Genomic DNA, 21805 nt, shown 5'->3' on the forward strand with positions numbered 1-21805 from the left:
ACCTAACCCTAGAGAAGAGTTACTTAAAATATGCATAAATTTTCTTCCATACAATCATCTATCCATCCTTTCTTTAACAAGATTGCTTATTATATTTGTCAAAGATAGGTTTCTTTTCCCAAGAGTAGAAATACTTTCATTATTCCCTTCATACCGCAATTCGACCCTCTGCATTCCTTCATCCTTTAATATTATTGTTTCCATATGAGATGGAATATACACCAGTCATAATTCTTCTTCCAAGAACTTTCCTAAAGAATAGTTCTTATAGGATCTTGATGATCCATTTTTGAAAAATTACTACCTCTAACATGATGTAATAAAATGCTTGGATGAACAATAATATGCACTGTGGTTCTAATCTTCTCATTTCTTTTAAACTAGATGATCTCAAAGCAATTAATCAAGTAGATTCTAATTTCTCTACTATCACATGCTTCTATCTATGATGCCATGCTTTTACAAGAATCAAGAATTCTTCTAGAGAATGCAACAATTCATGCTACTCTACTTTCTACTTAATAAACGAAAAACAAATTTCATAAAGAACATGACAGAGATGGATCTTCCTTCAATAGTAAAGATCCTTAAGATATTCTCCTTTTGGCTTCTTCTCAGGTTCTCCCTTTTCTTCAACTATGTGAGCTTCACTTCTTTCCTTTATTTTTATGTTCAATTTGTTTGGACAATCCCTCTTAAATTTTTCATACTCATTGCATCCAAAGCATTGAATCTTGGACATATCTATTTTCTTCTTAGACTTTCCAAAATTCCCTTTCTTCAACTTCTTAGATCTTATAATAAAAGCTTGAGAACTTTTATTTGATTCAGTATCATCCTTTTCCTTGCTCCTTGATTCTTCCAAGATACATTGAGCCCACAACTAATCAAAGGCGTATTATCCTTCTTTGAGTATATACTAGTTGCAAAATTGCTCCAATCAGGTGGAAAAGCATTTAATACACAAATGGTCATTTCAAATTCAGAAACAGTTTCCTCAAGCCCTTGCAACTAGTCTCTTATTTGTGATATCTTCATAGGGTAAGTTGTCATGTCTTCATCCTTTGACTTCCTTATTCTAGATAGTTGATTTATAAAGGAAATATTTTGACCTGGTGTACTTATGGAGTACAACTTTACCAACTTATCATACATTGCCTTAGATGTCGTCAAATCAACAACAAGGGGAACAAGATGATATTTTATAGATTCAAAAATGATTCTTTGTGCCTTTACTTCTTCTTTATTGTATTTTCTAACTCTTGAGTATTTTCTTTATCTGGTACAACTACTTCACCAAGGACATATTCCATGACTTCATTTTCTATGAGTGTCAATTCAATCCTCTTCTTCCATGCAAGGAAGTTTGTTGATCCAATGAGCTTGTTACTTTCCTTGTAAAATGTAGCCATATGATCTACAGATTGAGACATAGAAGACAATATAACACTTACTTTTCAACTAAGAGTCCTCTTTCTTGATGATGTCTCCAACTATCTTGTTGTTTTCAAGACCTTGAAGGAGACTTCAAAGATGCCCTATAATGATGACTTCTAGGGTTCCTTCAACAATGGTGTCTTTAATAAACTTAAAGGAGTGAATGATGATCCCAATATTCCTTGATGATACCTCTTCTTTGAGATGATGTATTAGAGAATATCCAATAAGAACTTGTCCTTCCTTCAGTGAAATCTTGATGATCAGGTCTTCTTCTTCTAAGTCAATAGATTTATTTTTTCTTGTGTCCTTTTTCAAATGATTCCCTTTGACAAGAAAACCCTTCAATATGATCTTCTAGGTGCCTTCACTTTTTCACCTTAGCTCTGACTCCATGTTGGGGAATGCAGTAGGGTAGCTATTATTTAATTCCTCTTTAACCTTAATAATTTCTTATGAACTTTATTTATCATCTTATGTTTTTTTATTAGGTATTTTCATCTAACAATTATCAAGATAAAAAACAATAAAGACAATGGACACAAGTATTAGGCTCCAATCTAGGGAAAAACCCCTCCAAGGGGAAAACACAAAAAAAATATCTTCTCTTTAGAATTTGCTTCAAATGATAAAACCGAGACCCAAATCCCTAGACTGAGTCCTCCTCTAAGCACCAAGTCAACCCTCCAAGAAGCCCTTTCAATTAGGTCAAAGATCAACCAAATCAACAAAGTTCAATCTTGCTTCAACCAGCTTCCAACTTCAACTTCTGTCCCCAACTTCGACTTGCAACTCATACCTACAATTTTCAGCCTTCTAGAAGCTACAGAAACCCTAACCTTCTCACATGTGAGAGAATAAGGCCCAAAAACATTTTTTTCCTTTTTCTTCTTGTCTTGTACTTGCTTGAACTTTGCTCTTTCTTCCTTGATGTTCCTAGCTTCAGCTCTAACTTCTTGAGAGATCAAATTGGTTTCTAAATGAGGTCATATTTGCTTCTATTTATAGGCTTTCCAAGGGTTAGAATACCCTTCTTTAGGTTGACTTGTGCTAAGAGGCTTATAGAACTTTCTAGACTCATAATTAATATCTTTTTCATGTTACAACGTTCCCAATAGGGTCTTATACAAATGATAATGACTCTCTTGACTTCAAGAAAAATATTATTTTGACATGAAAAACCTTAAAAGCATGAAGAACCTGCTTTACCTAGATGGCCATAAAAATGGAGCATGAAATACATGCTTAAAATTATTATTATTTTTCTTAATTTTCTTGTAATATAAGATATGTGTATTGACATGAGTACAATCTAAATTATGAAGACCGAAACTAGTTATATTTTCCAACACCCCATTTGGAAATTTAATTGATGCAAAGAAGGACAATAAAGTGGTTGTGATTGAAAAGGATTATGATTGTCTTTCTGATATGGTTACAGAAGGTGATGTCTCTATTGTCATTGAACCATAAAATAATGCAAGGAAAGTGAATTATTATTTATTTTCATGCATTAGGTCAAAAATCACATCAATACAAGAGTTTAACAATCCTTCAAATTATACACATCTAGTCAATTCAATGGTGTTAATGTGACATTTCTTTGATGAAGTAAAGAAATGTGAAGTCCACATTTCTTTTTAATACTACCAACCAAATGTTATATATTCCCAATTTAGTCATTTGGTAATAAAAGTTTGGTTGTAGTTGAAACAAGTGAAGAATAGAAAAAAGTGACAACAATTTAAATTATCGATAGAAGATCACGATACCATTCTTGAAAATTTGCCACAAACACATTTCATATGAATGCAACACATTGTTCAATGAATAGTCTTTTCTATATATGTATGTATTATATTATCTATCTTTTTTTGCAGTGCTTGCATAAATCCATTGCCATAAAACTTGGAGAGTATCTTCCTTCTTGATTTTGCATAGATGTATTAATTTGTTTACTTCCAAAGTGAAAAACATAAACATACAAGTCTTTACTAGTTGTATTAAAGAAACATTTTGATAAGAAGAGTAATAAATTGAATACAAAGAAAGCATATGCAAAGAATGCATTTGAGAAATGTTACAATGATGTAATAAAAATAATTTATTTTAAATAGCTAGTGTTGAATATAAAGAAAAGTTTAATAGAAAAAAATATTGATATATAAAATAGATGCAAAAAAAAATTCTTACTAGAAAAAAAAGAAAAGAAGGAAAATACAAAGAGCATTCTCTTATTGGTTTTTGTTTGCAATAATAAGATGATTGACTGTAAGTGGAAATAACATCAATTGAAATAATTGTTAGAGCTCATCTACCATTCGTCTAATATCATTCTGATATTGTTGGAAGACGTTTTTGTTGATTTAGAGAAGACTTTTTGCAAGTTTAGGTTTTATAGGAAACATGTGGTCTTTGTGAACTTGAGGTTTCTAGTATGCATTCCAAGATATGGCCATACAACATACTTTATTTGCTTCATAAGGAACACATCTAGCCAACAAATTTGATGTAAGAAAAGTCGATGGTGAATTTGTTCATAGTCAGTGCAAAAGGTCTCTGAATGGTTGTAGGAATTTTTTTTGTCATTTACCACACCTTCAACCTATATACAAATTTAGTATTTGTTAAGATAATGGAGATGAAATGTATGAGTAGGAGAAACAAATTATAATAGATAAATAGTTCAGTATATTTTTTTTGTCAAAAAAATAATCTCCTAAATATTCCAACCCACAATGGTTCGTAGTTTCATTTTTGCTAGCATCATCATGCAACAAATAGATAAAAATTAATTATTTGGTAGGTAATGTGCAAGATCCTTTTGGACTATTTTGAACTTTATTATTCAATGTAAACATTGAGGGAATTTGGGATGGTAACTATTCTTGGACTTGAGAAGAAAATTACCTATAAGAATGATTTAACTATAATTGGAAATGGAGAAACAATAAAATTGTTTGTGATTGTTAGAATGCACTATTGAATAAAATTTTCAATTCACGAAAAAAAAGTTTAGTTTGGTGAAAAGATGAATGTTTGTGCAAACTTTTGCAATATACTCAATTGACATGCTTGTGTTGAGAAAAATGTGGTACATTATTCATCTCTTAGTTAAATTGAACTCTTGCTTTAAATGACATAGTCAATAATATGTACAATCATTCCAAATATCAAGTACAAAGCAAGTTATGGGATATAGTCTAAATTGCAATGCTTTCTATTAGAGTCACTTGTCTATGTTTATCAACAAGATCAATAAAGAATAGTTTTGTTTCAAATAGAAGTTAATGATTTTGGTGATTCTTGGACCATAAATGATGAGAACATCACCCTTAAAGAGTTAGTGACGTGTATGCGTTGATAGTTTGATAATGGCACATGATGTTTCTAGGGATTCTGAACTATGAGTAGAAGAAAACAAACTTTAAGAAGTATTAAACGTTTAATCATATTTTTTGTAGTTGTATTCTATGTTTGAACATATAAGTTCACATATTGATCTATAATACCAATTTCTTTTATAGGAAAACTGGTAAAATTAGATACAACTAATAAGTGATAAGAATTTCACCAAAGAATATATCCATATAGCTTAAGGGCAATTCATATAATTGGTACATGTGGTAAAAATCTATGGCTATGGAATCGCTCTGAGCCGGTTCGCTGCAGCTCCCGTGCGTGCCCTTGACCTCCTGGTGAACTGCTTGCGGCTGCCTGGGCCATGGCCCCAGCCATGGCCCCTGTTCTGGACCCTCCGGACCCCCCTCTGGATCCTCAAAGCACGTTTTCTGCCCTGGTGAAATCGTTGCCTCCGCAACGCCCCAGGCCCGCCCTCTCAAAATTTGTGAAGAAGCTGGATGGGCTCCAAGAGGTTCAGTTACCCCCAACCTTGCCCTGCATGGCTGCTCTGTCTTAGGCTGAAAAAGGCCTCATAGGTCAATTCACAGGCCTCTGGCCTTCTCCTAGAACCGTCCAAATATGGGTGGAGAGAAATTGGACTGATAAAATTCAAGGGAAGATCTCCATCAGGTTTTGCGGGAAGGGATATTTTACATTCCACTTTGAATCTAAAGAGCACAAGGATTTAATTTTCAGAAACGAACCCTATTTCATGGACTCGAGAGGCCTGTACCTTAACAAATGGACCCCAGATTTCGACCCTGAACTAGACGTCCCTAGTGCTGTTCCAGTTTGGGTTCGTCTTCCCCATATACCACTCCACTGTTGGGGAGACGAATCTGTTCGTGCCATTGGGAATGCAGTTGGAAAATACATCGACCGTAGCGAACCGAAAGAGAACATGCAGGCATGTGCGAGGATTTGTGTTGAAGTTGACCTAGGCAAAGGACTCCCCGAAGCAATAAAACTGAAGGTGGACGACTGGAGCCATATTCAGCAGCTTGATTATGAGCAGATCCCCTTCAAATGTAAGGTATGTCACGAATACGGCCATTTTGCCAACCGATGTGCTAAACTTGTTGATGCAGAAAGCGGTGATCAAGAAGGCCAATGGGAACCTGTCAAAAAGAAGAAGTCTGCCCCGGTATCCAAAGCTCCTCTGGAATCTGACCCTCCTGTTCCCTCTGCTCCCCGTCCCGCCTCATCATCCCCTCCCCTTTCCTCCCTTCCCCCTCCTGATCCACCCCTCCCCTCCTCTTCTAACCCCTTCTTTGTCCTATCATCCCTAGATCCTCCCCCCGAGGATCCTTCTCTGCCCCCCTCACTCCCCTCTGATCTTTCAGATCCTTCCCTCCTCCCTATCACCCATTTGCAGGCTTCCCTTGATCCCCCCCCCTTCCTAGGCTCACAAGAAGTTCGTCCAAAGACCATGGATCCTCCTGCTACTCCTTCAAGAAATCAAGTCCTGGTAGAAAATCTGCCAAGCAGCATAGAGACGAGAACGCTCAAAAAGACATAGCCCTGGGCACTGAAACCCCTAGAGAAGCTTTCATCCTGGGGCAACACGAGAAGGAGGCATCTCAAGGGAGGTGAGCACCTCTCCGTAAGCCAAACATCCAATGATGAAAATCTTGTCTTGGAACAGTAGGGGTCTAGGGCACCCCTCCAAAGTTTTAGCCCTCAGAGAACTTATACACAGTGAAAAGCCAAAAATTATTTTGATTCAGGAGACAAAACTTGCGCAGCAAGATATAAGAGGAATTATAGATCAGCAGAAACACTATGTAGGTTGTACCAGCCACTCAAGAGGAGCTTCCGGAGGTATCGCTACCCTTTGGGTTCACAACAAATGGAACTGCACTTCAGAATATTTACACCAGCATTGGATCAGAACAGTCTTGGAAAATAAAATAGACAATCAAACAGTAGTTATCTACAATGTATACGCTCCCAACCAATACAGAGAGAAGGAAAGCTGCTGGGACGATTTGAAGGCAAGCATCGGAGGGGAAATAACTATAAATATTATAGTGGCAGGAGATTTTAATCTGATCCTTCATGCCAATGAAAAAAGGGGAGTATGCTTTTCGCCAGACCCCTTCAGAGGCCGTCTGGAAGCTATCATTCGGGATCATGACTTTGTGGATGTTCTTCCAAAAAACTGCAGGTATACCTGGAGTAACCGTAGGCTTGGAACCGGAAATATAATGGAACGGCTGGACAGGTTCCTAATAAATGTTTCGTTCCTCTCCTCCTTTTTAGTGGGGCATGCTAACGTTCTCTCCACCTCTGCCTCAGACCATTACCTCATAATGCTCACGTTGGAAAATCACTGCCCTCTTGGCCAATCCCGTTTAAATTTAGTCCGCTTTGGAGTTGGGACTTGGCCGTCAGAGAAATCATTCTGAGATCCTGGATCCAACACGTTGAAGGCTCACCAGGTTTCATCTGGGAAACCAAACTAAAGAGAGTCAAACAGGCCATCAAAGAGTGGGAAAGAGCCAATTACAAAGAACTTGAAGAGATCAAAAATAAAATTAAAAATGACCTTGAATGCATCCAAAGAACGATAGAGGTTCATGGTCTCTCTCAACAGAATAAGGAGCAAGAAGGTGCCCTTTACGCAAAGTTGAGCCATATAAACAGAGAAGAAGAGATAAAATGGAGACTAAAGTCAAGGCAGCTCTAGCTACAAGATGGTGACAAAAATACATCTTTTTTCCACAAACAAGCCACGGCTAGAAAAGTCAGGAACAATGTTAGCTCAATTTTGGACAATGAAGGCAATCAGCATAACACCCAAGAGGCCATTAGAAGGGCTACCACTGATCACTACAGAGAGCTTCTAACTGAAACCAAAGGAGAAGAGGATTACACTGACTTTCTTCAATACTTGCCCAAAGGAGTTACCAAAGAAATGAATGACAACCTGATAAAAGAAATAGAAGAGGAGGAAATCAGAAGAACAATCTGGGCTATGAATCCTAATAAGGCTCCTGGGCCTGATGGATTCCCCATCTGTTTCTATAAGGCCTTTTGGGGTGTAGTAAAAAAAGACTTGACTAAGATGATCAGATGGATTCAGAGAAAGGGAAAAATAGGTGGATATACCAATGCCACTTTTTTGGCTCTCATCCCTAAAGAAAACAGGCCCACTTCCTTTGCTCGATTTAGACCCATTTCCCTCTGCAACTCTTCATACAAAATTATGGCTAAAATCCTTGTTGCTCGCCTTAAGCCCCTCCTCCCCTCCTTGATTTCGGACAACCAAGGAGGATTCATGGCCAACAGACAAATTATTGACTCCATCCTTTTAGTTCAAGAAGCCATCCACTCGAGTCTCTCTAGGAAGGAGAAAGGATTTATCCTCAAACTTGACCTCGCCAACGCCTTTGACAAAGTCAGACACTCCTTCCTTACTGTTATTTTAAAAAAGATGGGTTTTGAGTTGCCCTTCATCACCCTCATCACTGCTTGCATCTCTGGGCCTTGGATTTCCCCATTGGTTAATGGTAGACCGGGCGAAGCCTTTCAATCCTCCAAGGGTCTTAGACAGGGTATTCCCCTCTCCCCGTACCTATTTATTCTTATGGTTGAATCTTTTAGCCAAGCTTTGGACAACAACAGAAGAATGGGCCTTATAATTGGAATCAAATTTGGGAATGGAGCCAAGAACATCAATCATTCTCAGTTCGTTGACGACACCTTGCTTATTGGAGGAGCCTCCACCACTATAGCAAGGAGGTTCAAGACTCTTCTCGACAAATTTATGGGGTACTCAGGAGGTTTGGTTAACCAGTTGAAAAGCTGTATTTTTGGATGGAATGCTTCAAATCAGGTCATTCATAAGATCGCTAATATCTTTGGTGTCACTTGCAACCTAGAATGGACGCATTTTTCCTATTTAGGCATGCCTGTGAGCCTAAAACCTCTGAAGGCAGGCACTTGGGACATCATCATTGACAAAGTAAAGTGGAAAGTGTAGCAGTGGGGTTCAGTTTGGCTTAATCCAGCAGGAGGGCTCATCCTTCTTAAATCTGGTATTTCTTCTCTCCCCCTTTATCGTTTTTCTCTGTATCAAGCCCCTTCTTCTTTTCATAACAAAATGGAAGTTATCCTCTGCCACTTCCTTTGGCAAGGAGGGAAAACTAATAAAAAGAAATTCAATTTACTCAACTGGAAACAAGTTATTCAAACCCAGGACAGAGGAGGTCTCAGAGTCAGATCCCCCAAATTTCAAAATATGGCCTACGGAGGGAAGATAGTCTGGAGGCTCATCACTGGTCCTTCAACATGGTGGAAAAGGGTTCTAGAAACCAAATACCTGAACTTCCCAAGACAGCAATTGCTTGATTCGGTCATACCCAATAGAGACTCTTCAAAAATCTGGAGCCTTTGTAAAAAAGCTATTCCGTTCATTGCCTAGAACATATCCAAAGTGCCCAAGGGAGGAGACAGTATAAGTATTGGAGCTAATAAAATTCTGGGACAACAAACTATAATAAGTCATGAAGAAACCATCCCTATTCTCTCCTTTCACAGCAGCAAGGGTATCCATTTTCTGGATTAGATTTCTAGTTGGGATCCTCTATCCCACCTCTGGCTGGGGTGGTCCTTCCCTGATGTTCCTATTGCTCTCAATCCTAACCTTAAATTTCTGCAGTCTTTCCTCCATAACAAATCCCCCATCAAAAAGAATGAGAGAGATGGCTTTCGATGGGACCCAACTGGCTCTAAATACTCAGTTCGAGCAGCCCAACAACAAATCTGCCACAGTACTTTCCCTATGCGAATATGGAACTCCTGGAGAATGGTTTGGAAGTCAGAGGCTCTACCCAAAATTAAATTTTTCATATGGATGTTACTAAAAGGGAAAATTCTAACAGCAGAGAATTTACAAAAAAGAGGTATCAATGGTCCATCTTGATGTCCCAACTGCTATGCTGCGGAAGAATCTATGCAACATCTCTTTGTAGATTGTTCTTTTGCTAATGATTGCTGGAAAGAACTGTATGCAATTGATAATTTCCCTTGGGTCATCTAGCACTCCATAGGTTAAGTGATACAATACTGGAAAAATAACTGTCCTTGGAAAAATAAGAACAACAATTTAGTGCAGAGGGTCTAGAACATTCTCCCATACACCATGTTATGGAGTATCTGGCTAGTAAGAAATAGAAAAATATTTAAGGACAAGAAATCGACTTCCAGATCAGCCTGCAACAAGGTAAAAACTCTAGCTCTTGAAACTATCGCTGTCAAAACTCATAGCAATATTGATGCAATAGCGTATAGTGTGGAAGAAAGGAGCTTCATCAGCTACATCTTGGACAAAAATCACATCACTCAGAATGGTAATACAATGAGAGCTCAGTGTAGACAAGAAACCCACATTTGGAAGATAAGGCTCAAAGAGGAGGAGTTCTCAATTTGGTTGCAAAAATGTAACTGTTTCTACCTCTTCTTTGATGGAGCATCCAACTCAAACCCAGGTATTGCAGGGGCAGGGGGAGTGATCTATAATGCCAATGGGGAATGTGTCCTCTTTTATGAATGGGGCTTAGGGAATATCTCCAATAACAGGGCAGAGGCGTTGGCCCTGTATCAAGGTCTAAAACAACTTAGCAGACTTGGTATAAGATCATCGAAAGTTTTTGGAGACTCTTCTATAGTCATTAGTTTAATGGCTCCAAAAAAAAATTCTCTGAATGCCCTCCTTCAGCAAGTCCTACAGCGCTGCCAATTCCTGCAAATGACAATGGGAACTTTGCAGTTCCACCACATCCTTCGATCTTTAAATAAGCAAGTAGACGGGCATGCAAATAAGGCCTGCGATAGGACAATCGGCAATCTGTTATGCAATATAGAGGAGTCGCTTCAGTTTTTTCCATGATTCATTTCTGTCCTTCCAGCATCTATCCTAACAGATCTACCAAGTGGAAACAACATTAGATCCTCCAGGCTTGCAGCAGGATCAGTAACAGCGATCGAACATGGAAGAGTATCGTTCCCTTTATTAATCTTCGGTCTCTTACCAGCCTCACTTATTCCTATCAGAACCGTATCTTCTCTCCTTTTGTTAGCGCAGGCTCCAGGCTACAATGCGACCTGGATGAATTCACTGTCTCTGTAAATAACAACACCAAATGTGGACGGCCCTCCCGCTGCTGTTAACTTATCATAGATGCATTGCAAATGCCAGTTTTTAGTCTTTCAATTTGTCAGAATTTATTCTAGCTCAGCCTCTCTCAAACCCGGAACAAGCAGGACAAAGGAGATAATTTCTCTCTATAACAACTTAGATCCAGAGCCTCCTCTGCCTTTCAGGTATCACAAGAACCTTTTTTTTTTTTTTTTTTTTTTTTTTTTTTTTTTTCAGTTTTTAATATAGCAACCGATTCTGTCAAAAAAAAAAAAAATTTCACCAGCTATTTTATATTTTGTGAGCATTTTCCTCAGTTTCTTTTATTGTACAAGAGAAATGTTCCTTCTTCCTAAAAGAGAAAGATGACTATATAACAAACAATTATTTTTTTCTAGTTTCTATTGATCCAAAGTAATGCATTGCAAGTATAAAAGAAAGAATATAATATTTAGGAAACTTAAAAAAGCAATGGTTGTCATATTTTTTATTAATACAAAAGTTAACATTGTGAAAAAAAAAACTCTAGTACAAAAGCCATTTATCCTCATTGTTATAATTGGATCACGACATAACAATGAAGATCTTAAACATCATAGCACAAATTATTCAAAACATTTTCATCAACCAAAAAATTGATTCAAAATAATTTGAAACCAATGATATAAGGTAATGAAAAGTGCATTAGAATGTATTCAAATTAGAATGGATCATAAACATCATAATACATAAATTATTCAAAACATTGTTATGAACAAAAAAATGATTCAAAAGAGTTTGAAACCAATGCTATAAAGTAGTGAAAAGTGCATTAGAATGTATTCAAACTAGCCCATTCCATGAATCATCATCAACCAAATAGTGTTGAAATACCAATGATTTCATAAATTGTTAGATTTTGAGTAGGGAGCAAAATTAAAAGTTACATAATTATGATTTGAAAAAGCTCCAATGATTTTCCTTGAATATGATATTTGAAGATTTTACTTTTTTGGGGGTGCTAAGAAACATGTAGAGCATTTTGGAACATGGCACAACTCACTTTAGGAAATCAGACTTTCCCCATTTTCTTTTTGTAGCCTTGCCTGATCAAAAGAAAATGCATATAAAACTTCATTTCAAACACAAATTAAACTATCATTTCTAGTTACAATGTTAAATATATCACATAACCATGAAACATGTGAATTATAATCATGTCATTCCAAGAAAATAATAATAATAATAGTAGTAACCAAGATCATACATAATCCATATGAGTTATGCCTCAATTCAATATGAAGAATAGAGTGACCTAAAATAGTTTTTAAGAAGAGATATCTAGCAAATGATCCATGAAAAAATTGTTAATGTAAGAAGAGTAATTTTAGGGTAAAATTTCCATACTATCTCATGTGTAGATAAAGGCTTGCAACAACTTGGAACAATCTATATCTTTTGCAAGAGACTAAATTTATTGAGCATACTTATCAAACTATGTTAAAAAGGTAGTAGTTAGATTGAGGAAAAACTATTTTGCAATAGCACACACTTTGTGCTTCAAAATAGGTAGCAAAATTATGTAATTTGTAACCTGGAGGATTTTGATACAACATTAATAGCAAAATTTTGTAGCCATCTTTGGCATCATTTGACTTAAAAAATATTCATGTTTTCTGCACACAATGGTACACAATTAGATAATGTCATAAAGCTACCATAATCCTGTCTAACATATCCAAAGAGAAGTATGCTTGATTGCAAGATTTTACAAGTTTTTCACGTCATAGATTCGGGTTCTTCAATTCTGGAGCAAAAACAGAGATTTTAGTATACTTTGAATATCTTTTAACAACTCAAATTATTGATAATGAAAATATATTTGAAGTAACAGTGACTATAGATACTTTAAACCAAGCAAGACAAGATACATAGTTTAAAATATCAAATGCACCATAAGTCACGGCTCCAAGTTTTTCAAGTTTGCCTCCACATTTTCATTTAAAGAATCCAATGCAAGTTTATAAAGAATATTGTCTAGGAACTTCTTAGCAATATGCATTCATAACATTAGGCAATTTAGTATCACACCTCCTTTGCAGAAGGAATCTAAAAATTGGATTAAAGATTCTCCATATTTATATGGTATGTTATTTGTAATAACAATGGTACAATATGGGAAACAGAAATAAAAAGAAATTAGGGAGAGATTGCATCTCAACAACGTCAATAATATTAGACAGTGCCACTAGCCCATAATCAAAATGATTGGCCTTCACTTGTAATATGACCATTTGAATTCATGAATTGCAAGTGTTACGATTTGAATAACAAATATTTTACAACAGAAACATGGATCTAATAATACTAAGAAAGATATGATAGCAGTAAGGAAATCAAGTAGCAGAAATGGGTATCTAAAGACCCAATACAAGATTGGAAGTATCCAGAGGAACAAGTAAACTGTGGATACACGCCTACAAATTGGAAGTTCAAACATCAGTTGGAAAGTGAACTCAAACCACTTCAAGGTAAGAGTTCCAAGATTTTGTTACAGGTAATTAATCCTATAAGCATACATCTTCTTTCGATGAAGATAAAGTTTAGATTTGTATGGTTATGAGGTTTAATAAATCTAAGTATGATCATAAATTGAACTCATAGTCTATCATAAGATAGAGTGATGAGCCTGTGCATATATTTGCATGAGGAATATTTGAGAAAGCAGTTTTTGTTTTAAACTATAATTGAGTAAGGCTAACCTCTGAGAGAAGGACCTAACATTCCAATGGAAGGGTTTTCTGTTAGTATTTATAGGAACCTTGAATTTCCTATAACCACATGATGAGGGAAGAATTTTTGACAAGCACATGTTGCTAGTAGCATCAATAGTCCTACCAATAATATATCGCTATCAATATTTGCATGAAAAGGTTGTAGTTGGTGCCATCACAAAGTGTGTAACAGTTCACTTCGCTTGTGAGGGATTTTCTCTATGATGCTTTATATTGGGGATAATATTTTTTTCACTCTAGCTTTACATAATTATTCCATCTTGATATTTCTATCTTCTAGCTTTCAGATTTTTTCTTGTGTGTGGTTTTGGTGATTTTTGTCTTATTCTCTTTACTAAGATATTGAAGGGGTGGTGTTTTTCTTTTTTTTCTTGTTCGTGGTTTTGGTGATTTTTGTCTTATTCACTTTACTAAGATATTGAAGGGGTGGTGTTTTTCTTTTTGATATGTCTAAAGATAATTTATGTGGATGGCATCTGGTATTTTTTGGTTTAGGGATTGACAAATAAAATGTTTAAAGTTTTTGTACTAAGTATCTTAAAAATAGGTATATTAGATCTTTTTAGGTATAAATTATATAATAGTCAAAGGCATTTGAGGTTTGTTTTTGTTGTTGTTGTTGTTTTTGTTTTTTTAAATGATGGATGTAAATCTCTTTGCATGGATCAATAAATTTTTTTAGCATATATTTAATATATTTTTTTTCTTTTATGAATGAAAAATATAATTTTTCCTAGGAAAAAATAATATCCCATGTTGAGGGCATTTCCTCACAAAGGACATTTTTAATTGAGCCACATCATGCAATAGTAAATCATACATAGGTATATTTTTTGTTTACATTTGAGGTAAAAATTCTAAAAGACTTGTCACAATACCCATTGTAGGGGTATGCTTCAATCATTAAATTTGAAAAGATAAGAATAGGTTTGCAGATTTTATCAAACATTTGATGTGCATCCTCTAAACTTTTGACAATGATATACATGCCCATGATTTTATTACTCACACAAATGGTATGTAAGAATTTAGTTATGAGAATGTTAACATGGAGTTGTTTAGTGTAATGAAGTAGGTAGAAGTAATACTTATTGATTTCAACTCTTTGTCTGCAATGGGGTTGGCCATATCATTAGTTTGAGATTTCTTTTTGGAATGGAATATGACAACAATAAAAGAATTAAAAAATAGAGATGAATAGAAAAATTTATAGGGAATAGTTCCATTCTCATCATACACAATGAACATTGCTTAAGTCCAACACCTCAACTAACCTAACAACAAACATATTAAATTAATCAAGGCTTAAAACCTAAGATTGTAACAACAAAAGAACAAATATGAAAATCTGTAAAGCACCTTATGATCTTTCTATCAACACACTAAACAAGATCTAAAGAATGTTGATCAAACAATAATTTTTGAGGAGATCATGGTAAGTTGAAACCAATTTTTAAAAGTAATAACTTGAGATGAAAGTACCTAATCATGTAGATGTTCTTTGGCCTAATTCCCCCCCATCTCATCATTTTCTATTCCCTAAAAAGTGAAAATCGAAGTGTATAAGTTTTGGAAAATAAATATATATTAAACATTATAAAATGTTCTTAAAAACAATCTTGGATACTTATGCCCTTAGAGGAAATTGTGTAGGTTCATTCTCCTCAAAAATATCTTGCCTCTCTGTACATTCACCTCTGTGAACGACAAGATTTGTTCACATTAAACATTTTTTAACAATAAATAATAAACATAAGGTGGTACTGAAAACACATGAACTAACTAAAATCAAATGTACCATCTCCTTGGGCCTTAGTTTCCATCATCTCATCATTTGTTGTAAAATGAAAAGTGAAAGTCAGAGAAAATATATAACTTTGGGGGAAAATATATTAAACATAATAAAATCTTCTTAAAAAAAATATTGATACTTGTGTCACTCATAGAAACTGTGTAGCTATTCTCTCCTCAAAGATTCCTTGGTTTTTCTTGTAATCCTGGAAATTGGACATAAAAAGAAAGAGTCACACCATAAAATTATGTGGCTTATAGCCATTCACAATTTCAACAAAAAAATCTACACACATAGTATTGCATGTGTTATTCGTACATCAAGATGTTCATGACAAAGCAATTGTTCCTCAAAGTTGAAGTATTCATCATTTAAAAATGATGAAAATTGCATAATTTCAAATAAATATATATGTAAGTGTTATTTGGAGACAAAATTTATATACAACAACATGATATTATATAAAACATGCATTATAGCTAATCTTGTAAATATGATTTTTTAGTTCACTAATCATAGCTTGCTAGAACATACCTCATCAATGCTTTGCATGTCATGAGCCATGAGTTGCTCACAATTATCTCTACAAGATGATGCATATTTCTCGAAATGTGACCGATCCATCTCTCTCAACACCTCATTTGGAATACTAATAAATAATGGACGTTCCTCACTAACTGAATGTTGCCTCCTCCCTAAGCCAACTGACACCCCTACCAAAGCAGCCTCAATATGCTCCCTCATCTTCTCCCTCGCCTGAATTGTTGTGCTTGATGTCATAGCAAGCTCCCCTGGAAGGGAAACCACTCTAGGTGGTCGAGGTGCTAAACAGGGTGTTTGAGCCCTAAATCCAACATCTCGCATAACATCAAGTCATTCATGTGTACGACCTTTTCCTTATCCATAGAAGTTAGATCTTGTATCTGTATAATCAGGGTCCATGTGCTCTCGAAACTGAGCATACAACATCCTTGCAAAATATTGTGGCAGCACATTATTATTGTGGAACTTCCCGTATGCATATAAGAACTTCTCATAAATGAATGGTGAAATATTAGGATCATTAAATCTTTCAATTTTCAAACATTTTTTGTCTTCAGGTTGCAAGTCAAATAATGAAAAAGCCATTTCTTTAGTGACCCTGCTTTTAACTTCATTGTAGGAGTGTTACACAGTATTTTGTCACACCTCCTGCACTTCCCTGTGACATACCCCGAAGTTCCCAAAACATGACCATTATACAGTGTACTCATTCATATATGCAGCTTAGTTCCTTCCTAATACATTGATTGGAAAATGCCTTGAGCTTTCCCTGGAAGAAATAGCTCTAAAACCCTAATTTGAACATCATCGCGCTTATGAGACTCAAAACACCAATGATCGCATGTTGCACTGAACTTGACCCGCGATGGTATCACTTTGTTCCCTTGTATACTTGTGATGATCCCAAAAAGGCAACTTTCCTTAAGAGGATGAGAAGCTTCATGATCTAGAAGCTTCCAGAGAGGTGAGGTGGAGGTTGTTTGGCATAGATGAGGTTTGAATTCTCCCAACTTTGCCTCTTGGTCTTATCCCTATGAGCTACCTCCTTGAGATGAGGGCCTAATCCTATCTTTGGAGAGGTCTTAACTCCCCTTCACTGCCTATCTTGTCTGTGAGCAGTCTTTGTTTTCCAACCGAAGAAACTACTCCTATACCTATTCCTTTTATATTATGTTGTAAATGCTCACTTATTGTTTTTTTTTAATAACAAGACAAGTACAGGGTAAAAAAGTTTATCAAATCTTGTTGGTTGATACTGGTCAATTTTTAATTCTCCACCTTGCATTCTCCCATCATGTTTATTCATTGTCTTTACAAAATTAACATTGTCTTTCTAGCATATACATTCTTTATAGTCTTTTCGTAACTCAGGATTTGTTGAGTTCCATCGGGGTTCCTTCAAGGCAATGGTAAAACTTATTTACATGTATTTCCTTATCTATTCTTTTAGAAAATACAGATAATAAATTCCTTCTATAGTATATTTCACGAACCATTTAAGGAGATAAAGAACATACAAAACTTACACACACTGAATCCCTTTCTTTATTACAAAGAAATATCTAAAAGGAATTTCTACATCAACTTTTTCTACTGAAAAGAAATATAGACCACAAACATACTTATATGTTATTCTATTGTCCAAGGATTTACATATGAGTCCACACAACCATACCAATGAGAATTGGCAATTACATCTAAGTTCTCCCCCTGAACTCCTCATTTCATGAACAGTCACTTTAGACAGTAATCTTTCAAATTAAATTCACTGGCATCTGGACTATTTAATCCAACCTTGAATTTTTCAAAGACCAAGTTTGCATCTTGGAGTTTCCATTGGCCCTAGTTCAGCTCAAGAATACTACATAGGAAGCATCATGCACACCTTCCCAGTTTCTTGTTCGGGTCCTCTCTTTTCTCTAATGCCTCCAGCCTTTTTCCAAAATCCTATCCTTGACATCCTCCCTCCCACTGACATGTTTTTAATCTCTAGGGAAATAAAAGAAAAGATAATTGTCTTTAACTGTCAGGTAATTAAGAATCTACTAAGCTCTCATTCGTAAATTTTAAGGCTCGACATAGTTCTTTCCAATTTCTTTAATACTTAAGAACCTTACTCTAACTATATAAATTACTAGGTCCATTGCAGTAATAGTAAATAGTAAATATTTACCAACACCTGGGGGTGTCACATCCCCCCCCCCCACCTGATTGAAACACCATCCTCATTGTTCATTTCTTTTTCCACGTCATGGAAAAACTCAAGATATGCCTCCTGCATAAAGTTTCTATCTTCCCAGGTGGCTTCCTCTGGGATAAAGTGTCTCCACTGCACTTTAACATGGGTAATATCTTGCCTTCGTCACATTGTTTCTCTCGACCGAGAATATGCAAAGTTTCTACCAGAAACTCTCTATTAGGTTCTACATGTCAAACAATCATGACATAATCATTAGTTCATCTTACTTTTTAAATTAAAACATGTATTCATAAAATTACAACTCATTACCTGCACATCTTGTCAATTTATGATGTGTCAAGGATCATATATATATAAAACACATTGTGAACGTGAAAAATGAAACACATTGTGAACTCGTATATGACTCGGTAGTGCGAATTGGCATGCCACTGGTCCCACCCTTTCCAAAATCTGGAAGGGTCCACAGTACCGAGGTGCTAATTTTACACAACTTCCCATTTGAGGGTGCTTCTTTTGGGTTTAACTCACACATAATTATGGTCACCCACCTGGAACTCCCTATCAATTCTTTTTTGTCAACATAAGCCTTATGTCTATCTTGAGCAGCCTTTAGATTTTGTTGAACCTTTTTCACGGTGTTTTCCATTTCCTCTAGCTTGTCAGGTCCTAGAATTATTTTTTCTCAAGATTGTTACACTTAGTAGCTGTTCTACATTTTTTTACCATAGAGTACCTTAAAGGAGTTCATTTTTAATGATTCATGGCAGTTGTTGTTGTAAGAAAACTCCATTGAATGAAGATATTCTTCCCATTTAGATGGTTGTTGCATTACGTACATCCTTAACATATCCTCTAACACTTGATTCACCTGTTCAGTATGCACATATATTTGTGGGTGATATGCAGTGATGAATTGGAGTTGAGTACCTACAGTAAAGAAATATTTCAAAAATGCAGAAGTAAATTTCATGTCCCTATCAGAAATTATCACTCTCTGCATGCCATGTAATCGAAATCTTTCCCTCATAAATATATATGCAATTTGAGTAGTTTGGTAAGTGGATTTTACAGGCATGAAATGGGCTACTTTACTCAATTTATCCACTACTACCATGATGGAATCATTTTTCTTCTTGGATCTGGGTAAACTAGTTATAAAATCTAACATGATCATATCCCATTTCCATTCAGGGATGAGTAAGGGGTGAAGTAGACCAACAAGGTGTTGGTGTTCAGCTTTAACTTGTTGACACTCTAGGCACTTGGCTAAGTATTCAACAATATCCCTCCTCATTTTGGCCCATTAATAATTCTTCTTAATTGCAAAAAATAGTTTCTAATATCTAGGATTTGCGGCGTAGGGACTCCAGTGGAATTCATCCAACAGAAGTTGTTTAATTGATAGCTTATTAGGAACATAAATTCTTCCTCTAAAGATCAGCAAGTTATCATTGTTTATACCATATTCGGTTTGTCTTCTAGAGTTTTGTGCATGTTTAGATTATTTCCATAAATATTCATACTCTACATCTTTTAGAGAAGCTTCTTTAATCTGTTTGGAAAAATTAAATTCCACTTGACTATAAGAAAGTTCATAAACATAACGCAATTTCCTACTTAACGCATCAGCTACATGGTTCTCTTTCCCTTTAAGATACCTGATTTCGAAGTCAAACTCGCTTAGAAAAGTAGTCCATCTAGCCTAGCATGCATTCAAACTAGGTTGCTTAAAGAAACTAGTCAAGTTACAATGATCTGTCATTAAAAGGAATCTTTTTCCTAATAAATAATGTCGTCATACCTTCAAAGCATGGATTACTGCAATTAGCTCCAAATCATAAGCATAATACCTCTATTCATGGTATTTTAACTTGCATGATTCGTAAGCAATGACTATGCCTTCTAGCATCAAAACTCCCCCTACATCCTCTTGGCAAGCTTATGTACAAACAATGAATTCGTTCTTTGGATCAACGACTTTTAGCATTGGGGTCATAGTCAATAAGTGTTTCAAGTGCTCAAAATTATGTTGGCACTTTGTTGTCCACCTGAAAGATCTTCCCTTCTTCTGCAAATAAGTTATAGGGTGAGAAATTCTATAAAACCCTTCTATGAAATGGCGGTAATACTCGACTAGACCCATTAAAGAGTGAATATCTGTTGCGTTTTTGGGGGTAGGCAATTTCATGATGGTTTTAATTTTCTCAAGATCCACTGTTATATCTTCAGAGGAAATGATGTTCCTTAAGTACTGAATTTGATCTTTAAAAAAATCACATTTGTTATATTTAGCATAAAGTTGGTTTTCTCTTAAAGTTTGCAATACTATCAAGACATGCTCCTTATGCTCTTCCAAACTCCTAGAATAAACTAGAATATCATCGATAAAAATTAGAATGAACTTGTCCAAATAGGGATGGAAAATACCATTCATCATACTCATAAACATTGTTGGGGTATTAATGGGCCCAAAAGGAAAAACAACAAATTCGTAGTGACCATAGTGAGTTCTAAACATTGTCTTATAAATGTCTTCTTCTTTTATTCTTATCTGATGATATCCAGATCGTAAATCAATTTTTTAAAATACGATAGCACCTTTAATATGATCTAATAGGTTATCAGTTCTCGAAAACGGGTACTTCTTCTTGATAGTTAATTTATTCAGTTTCTTATAATTAATACACAAGCGAATAGTGTCATCCTCATTTCTAACAGACAACACTAGAGCTCCCAAGGGGACACACTCAGGTGAATTTACCCTTTGTGCAGCAGCTCTTGCAGCGGCATCTTGACTTTTGTTAATTCAGGTATACTCATTCGGTAGGGGGATTTTAATACTGGGGTTGCTCCTGGAGTTAGTTCAATAGTGAATTCAATATTCCTTTTTGGAGGCAACCCCAAAATCTCTTCCAGAAAGACATCTACAAAGTCTTGGATGACTGGTATATTTTCCAGGGAAGCTACCTTATCCTTGGAGTTCATATAGCCCACCTGCACAACATAGATTTGAAAACCTTTGTGGATACATTTGCCCAGTTAATTGGTTGTGATGAGGTGTAACATAATGGCTCTTTTAATACCTTTGATTTCTCGTCTAGCCCCCTCATCAATAAGAAAATTGATGGTTTTATCCTCACAATTTACTAGGTTCCAATGCTTTTTCTAGCCATTCCATACATATTAGCACATCATAGGATCCTAGGGATAATATATTTAAATTTGCCTTAATCTTTTGTCCAGTTATTTCAACAGAAAAATATTCTACCTTAGTTGTCGCCCTTCTCTTAGTCCCTATGGTTAGCTGCACTCACCATGGATTTTTAAATTTTACACTTTGTAAATGACATAAATCGATTATTTTCATACAAATGTAACTCATGCTTGCAGCTAGGTCTATTAAAATAGAGATAGGACGATTAACTATTTTACCTTCAAATTCCACCATCACGAGTTGATATTCAGCCTGATGATCCTCTAAAGTTGCATTGATCCTTAGTATGCTCTTGACC

General features: G+C 35.6%; 1 protein-coding gene across 1 annotated transcript; it reads left to right on the forward strand.

The window, feature by feature from the left end:
* The first annotated feature begins 6461 nt into the window (after positions 1-6461).
* Positions 6462-7247, forward strand: LOC149178730 (uncharacterized). The gene has a single exon (XM_089422218.1). The coding sequence runs from the start codon at positions 6462-6464 to the stop codon at positions 7245-7247; it is 786 nt and encodes a 261-aa protein (XP_089278344.1).
* Positions 7248-21805: the final 14558 nt, after the last annotated feature.

The sequence above is a fragment of the Pinus tabuliformis genome, chromosome 4_1 (assembly GCF_031772625.1).
Source record: "Pinus tabuliformis cultivar Carrire ecotype Pingquan chromosome 4_1, CPIR1, whole genome shotgun sequence".
Classification (NCBI taxonomy): Eukaryota; Viridiplantae; Streptophyta; class Pinopsida; order Pinales; family Pinaceae; genus Pinus; species Pinus tabuliformis.